The 6,638-nt window shown below is 35.7% G+C and overlaps 1 protein-coding gene across 1 annotated transcript; it reads left to right on the top strand.

The window, feature by feature from the left end:
* Window positions 1–1,733: 1,733 nt before the first annotated feature.
* LOC114285471 (uncharacterized) lies at window positions 1,734–5,956 on the top strand. The gene is made up of 9 exons (XM_082881061.1): window positions 1,734–2,589; window positions 2,724–2,910; window positions 3,094–3,822; window positions 3,904–4,191; window positions 4,273–4,372; window positions 4,476–5,102; window positions 5,391–5,461; window positions 5,599–5,822; window positions 5,901–5,956. The coding sequence occupies exons 1-9, from the start codon at window positions 1,734–1,736 to the stop codon at window positions 5,954–5,956; spliced, it is 3,138 nt and encodes a 1,045-aa protein (XP_082737187.1).
* The last annotated feature ends 682 nt before the right edge of the window (window positions 5,957–6,638 follow it).

Genomic DNA, 6,638 nt, shown 5'->3' with positions numbered 1-6,638 from the left:
CAATTAATGTCAAAACACATAGATCATGTAGTCTAGATTATGGAGAATGATATCTTAAAAGAGTTTCATGTTTCATTTTTTTGGTGTTTTATTACATCTTATCCAGTAATATTCTGCTTTTTAGATCATAATTAATTTAATTTTTTGTATTACAAAATATTCTATTTGAGGTACGATAATTGATATACTGCTTTCACAGATAGTTGAACCAGATCGATCTCTCTTGCTCTTCATCTCAGGTACATTTTTCAAAGCAATTAATTCTTTGGTAGTTTTGTTTGTTTTTCATTACTTTCTTTGTTTTTCAAATCAATTAACTCTCTAATTTAAGATTTTGTAGATTTGTTTGTTTTCATTACTTTTGAGAGGGGGTGGTAATTGATTTGCAAGACAGTTTGGGATTAGATAGCTTATACTATAGATGGTCTCATGATCTCAGAGTGACAATGTATGAGATTATTTGGATTTTTGCAATTAATTATCTATTTGGCAAGTGTGCTTGGTCTATATTTTTTGTGCTTATATTTTTTGTGTAACATTATGATTTTGAATTTCTAATGTTTATCATAATTTTTTGTTAAGTAATTTGAAATCTACCCTCGTTTGCATAGTTTTCTTTTTGGGCTTTGATAGGGACACAAAAATGGTGCTATACAAATGAAATAGAACACTACGAAGATATATTGGTATGTGTGGGTGTTCATGTAGTAGTGAGAACTTGTTGCTTACTTGTGAGTACAAGAACAAACTAAATGAAGCATACCTAATATCGAGTACTTGCCATTGTTATGTGCTATCAATTACAATCATGGAATTTTTTACTTTGTGATCAATCAGGATAATCTGGTTATTCTTGTAGAATCTTCATTAGAGATACCTAGTCATCTTGATGAAGTTCTATATCATAATCTATCAAGAGCATTGTAGAAACTTTTAGTTTCATCATTAATATGCTTCATGCTAGAAATGCTTCTAGTATGCTTGATAGTGTTGATTCAAGTTGCACCACCGGGATGCAAAAATCATGAAAGTTGTTAATTTAGCAAGTAATTATCCATGCATGCATAAATAGCCGTAGACCCGTTCAAGAATCTTCATCAAAGATACCTAGTCATCTTTGATGAGGCTCTTCTTGGATTGTTCAGTTTGGACAGTTCAGGAGCACAAGTCTATGTTGTAATTAGTAGTTCTACTGCTTAAATTTAGTCCATCTCGTAGAGATTTCATGTAGTAGCTCCTCATGTTCTCCGGGTGCATACTAGACAAGGTGTAGCAATACACCCAGTCTGTGTAGTGTACTTGGAGAACCATGGGGAGATGCTGCCGAAATTTTGTTAGAGATGGATAGAGCGGTATGAGCTACTTTTTACAATATAGATTGTGCATTCCTGAATGGGAAAGTAGGATGAACCAACCTATTAGAGAAGAGTTAGAGGTGAATGGTGTCATGTCGCATGCATTATAAGGTACTTAATTGAGGTTAAGAATAATTAAAATGAAATGATAATTTTAAACTTTGTTGATTTGACAGTGACATTTGTAGTGTAATACGAAGTCAGATGGATAAAAGTTGGATAAATTAGCATAGGTTGCATCCAAAATATATAGAAGGGGTTAAGGAATTTGTTAAACTTGCATGCCAAAATAATCCTCTATCAGTTGAAGTCACATGTCCATGTAAACGGTGTCGGAATGTCAAACTAGTAAAGAAAGACCTTTTGGGGGAACATTTAATGGTTAATGGGTTTCTTCCAAGCTACACCAGATGGATTTTTCATGGGGAAGATTTACCGGCGTCTGTGCCATTGAATGTCAGTGATTTGAATGATGGCGATGAAGTCAATGAAATGATATATGAGGGGTTCGGACTTCCTCCACCAAGCTTGGTTCATCGTGCTAGTAATGAGACAGGAAGTTCTAATATCGAACTAGGCCCGGATAAGAAAACTGAAAGATTTTTCAGTTTATTGAAGGAGGCCGAAAGAGAGTTGTATCCAGAGTGTCACAAGTTTTCAACGCTCTCATTTGTTGTTCGATTATTGCATATCAAGTGCCTTAGTGGATGGAGCGACAAGTCTTTCACGATGTTACTTAAACTTTTGAAGGATGCATTCCCAAAAGGTGAAACTTTGCCAAAGTCGTTCTATGCAACGAGGGCACTCCTTAGGGAATTGGGCCTCGATTATCACAAGGTACATGCATGCCCAAGAGATTGCTCACTGTATTGGAAAGAGATAGCTAGTAGGGATGATTGCATAGTGTGTCAGACGCCTAGATACAAACAGTTTGAGGGTGAGAAGAATGATTATAAAAAAAAGCAACAAAGAATTCCACAAAAGATTGTGAGATACTTTCCTTTGATTTCAAGGCTTCAAAGATTGTTCATGTCATCCAAAACTGCTTCATTAATGAGATGGCATGCAGATGGCCGAATTGATGATGGCAAAATGAGACATCCTGTTGACTCTCCTGTCTGGAAAATTTTTGATACTTTGTATCCCAAGTTTGCGAGTGAGCCTCACAACGTCAGACTAGGTTTAGCAGCGGATGGATTTAATCCATTCAAGGCAATGAATGTTGCTCACAGCAGTTGACCAGTTATTGTGATGCCTTATAATTTGCCACCGTGGTTGTGCATGAAACAACCTCATATGATGATGATATTGCTCATTGATGGTCCTTCTTCACCTGCAATAACATTGATGTCTACTTGTGCTTGTTAGTGGATGAACTGAATGAATTATGGGAAAATGGTGTTCAGACGTACGATGCAGAAACTAATCAAATGTTCCAATTGCACGCGGTCTTATTATGGACAATAAATGATTTTCCTGCATATGCAAATTTGTCTGGATGGAGCACGAAAGGTGCTTTAGCTTGTCCTTGTTGTAACATACGTACTCGACATCGGTATTTGAAGAATGGAAGGAAAATTTGTTACATGGGGCATCGCCGCTGGTTGAATGCGAGTCACATATTTCGAAAAGATGGTGTGTCTTTTGATGGAACTTTTGAATTTGAACCATGTCCAACTCGGTTATCGGGGGCTAATGTGTTACGACAGCTAGGGCCTAAGCATTAACCAACTAACAGACAAAAAAGAACTAGGAAAGGAAAGGAAAAAGAGGACAACGAGGAGGATCATAATTGGAGGAAGAGGAGTATTTTCTTTGAGCTTCCATATTGGAAGCATAATTTGATCCGCCACAATCTTGATGTAATGCACATTGAGAAGAACGTGTGTGATAATGTATTGTGGACGATATTAAATGTTGATGGGAAAGGAAAGGATAATTTAAATGCTCGTCGAGACTTGCAAGATATGGGAATTCGAAAGGCATTACATCCTAAAAAAGGGGTTGGGAACAGGTATTATTTGCCGCCTGCATGTTTCGCTATGAACAATAGAGAGAGAGGTTTGTTTTGTACACTCCTGAAGAATATCAAAGTTCCAGATGGGTATGCATCCAATATTTCTCGTCGTGTTAACCTCAAACAACATAGCATATCTGGACTGAAAAGTCATGACAACCATATATTGATGCAACAAATACTTCCAATAGCAGTGAGAAATTTGTTACCGAAGAAAGTTGTTGAACCATTGATTGAGTTAAGCAATTTCTTCAGACAGTTGTGCTCCAAAACTCTAGAGCCAAATGGGTTAGATCATCTTCAATCCCAAATTGCTCTTACACTTTGCCATCTTGAGAGAAATTTTCCTCCATCATTTTTCGATATAATGGAGCACTTGCCTATTCACCTAGTAGAGGAGGCCAAGATTGCCGGTCCAGTGCAATATCGCTGCATGTACTTTATAGAAAGGTGTGCAATTCTACTCCAATTTACAGTTGTATTCATTTGTTTGTTTATAATTGAAAGTCATGTGCATTTGTTTGGTTATAGGTATCTTATGACACTTAAGTCATATATGCGTTATCGAAGTCATCCAGAAGGTTCAATTGTAGAGGGATACTTAGTTGAAGAGTGTATGACCTTTTGCTCAAGGTACTTGGATGATGTCGAGTCAAAATTGAATCGACCAATTAGGAATTACGATGTTAGCGACAATCCTGGGATATTACTGGGTCATGCTTTAGGAAAAGAAAAAGGGTTTGCGCTTGATAGCACATCATGGGTACAAGCTCATCGGTATGTGTTATTTAACACTGCTGCGGTTGTCCCATATCGAGAGTAAGATACAATCTTTGTTCCAAAATTTTATTGATACCATTAATAAGTATCTTGCATTTTATAAGTACTTTAAATGTATAGGGAACATTGTGATTTTATTAAGCGGTCACATCATCGTCTCAAAGATTTTGATGTAGATCGCCGTCACAATAATGAGTTTCCCAGATGGTTTAATTCTCATGTAAGTACTAATAACTTACATGTTTCTAATTTTCAATTCTCATGTTTTCAATTTTTAATTCTCTGTTAGTTGATGTTTAATTTTGTTGACTTTTTAAAAATAGGTTGAAGAGCTTCTAGCTATTGAAAATGCTGTGTTGTCAGATGAGATTAAAACTTTGGCATTGGGACCTAGTAAAAAGGCCACGAGATTCAGTGGGTATATAATTAATGGTACTAGGTATCATACGAGGAGTCGTGAGTGGAGAAGAAAAACTCAAAATAATGGGGTTATGGTGAAAGCAAAGACTTGTAGCTATGCAAGTACCAGAGACATGAATCCCGTGGAAGGTGAAGTAGCATACTATAGATATGTGACAGATATTATTGAATTGTATTATTCATACGACCGTAGATATGTGCTATTCATGTGCGACTGGATTGACAACAACAAAGGACTGAAGCAGGATGGGTTTGGTTTCACACTTGTTAATTTCAATCATTTGTTATATACAAAGAAACAAAATAGCGACGAGCCATTCATCCTAGCATCTCAGGCACAACAAGTTTTCTATGTTAATGATCCCGTTGGAGCTGATTGGGATGTTGTAGTCAAGATGAAACCTAGAGACTTGTATGAGGTGTGTGGAGAACAACCAATTAATGATGGAGAACATCACAATGAAGTGGAAGGATTTGGCGACCAAGAGTTAGATGCAACTTCGTTTGCTTGTGAAGAGGATATAAATTGGGTTAGACAAGGTGAAGTTGGAACAACTATTGATGAAACTATTGGACCTCTTGGGATATTGACACAGACACAATCTGAAGATGATGAAGAAATGATATGATATTGTAATTTTGTTTCATATTCATTGTTACATTTGTGCTTTTAGCATGGATATTCATGTTAATGAAACGCTTTTAAAATGCGTCATTTGTTTTCTTTTCAACGTGATTGTCCTTGAGACATCCTTTTATGTCCTTGAGAATGATCTTACCTGTTATATTAAGATTGTGTTTAAAATTTAAATTTGTAGAGAAATTTTTTTACTATTTTGGAAAATCTTAATGTAGTAGATTCTTTTGTGCCAAAAATGGTGTTGAACTGGTTAAAATTACAATATCATATTCTGTTAGATATTAAAATTCTATTGTTTTTGTATTCACTATCGTATCTATTGTACTTTGTATTCATTGCTAACCCATAAAATTCTACACGTATGCTTGTGGTCTTCTGTAAACTAGCATGACAGATCGACGATGCTCTAGGCAGAGGCAACATTCAGCCTCTGCAAATTCTGAGAGTTCTTATAGTGGGAGTGGAGATGAGAGTTCTTATAGTGGGAGTTTAGATGAAAGTTCAGAGGAGAGTACACGCATCATACCTGATCCACCCATGTCATGGTATCCTCCAGGTAGCTTGCCTAGTGCATCATCGAGTACTGGTTCAACACATGACACTACTGCTGGTATGAATTATTTTATTCAATTGAATTACTCCATTAGATTTCTTTGTTAATGTTCTTTTTTCTTTTGAATTTTTAAAGGTTTGTGTTGTGAAGATGTTATTGCCCCATGCCTATCCTTTGGGTGGTACTTTTAATTCAATTGAAGATTTTGTTTATTTATTTATTCAATTTACAAAATGGGTCTTGCTAATAAGTCCTGTGGCTTAAGAAAAGGATAAAAAATGGGTAGATCTGAGACATATACCACTAAATTCAAAATCTTCTTCAATAAAATAGCTCACTCACACTATGTTGAAGATTAGGAATTTGCATTTGTGTTAGTAGACGGTATTGATTCTGTTATTACTTCCCTACAATTACAGAGATTGTAGTTCTACTAGCTTGGACTCAGTAAAGGGTGCAATCATAGTTCTTTAATTCTGAAAACTACCACAAAATTGTTAATTTTTTTTTATGTTGGGAAACAAATGACAATATTTTGTGACTACTTCCTATATGGCACTTGAGGCAATTTTTTTTTGTCCTTTAACCCTTGTTCATTTGAACCTTTCCGGCATTTCTTCTTCGTAATTCTTTATTTCCTTTGATTTCTCTGTCATCTTGGGAGCACATGGAGATAAAGGCTGCAATACTACATCATGGGCTCATTTACATATGTAGTTTCTCTTGATGCTTAGCAATACCTGTCGATACTTGGTACAACTTTAATGCACTATATGTTATTTGATGCATGTATGTAGGCTCTTATCAGTAATATGCTTTATTATCTGCTGATTTTTTTTTTATATATATATTTTTCCTTATTCTTACTAATCA

Source organism: Camellia sinensis, chromosome 7 (assembly GCF_055761805.1).
Source record: "Camellia sinensis isolate YWXY chromosome 7, ASM5576180v1, whole genome shotgun sequence".
Classification (NCBI taxonomy): domain Eukaryota; kingdom Viridiplantae; phylum Streptophyta; class Magnoliopsida; order Ericales; family Theaceae; genus Camellia; species Camellia sinensis.
The sequence above is the reverse complement of the archived record's forward strand: the minus strand, read 5'-3'. Positions and strand labels throughout refer to the sequence as shown.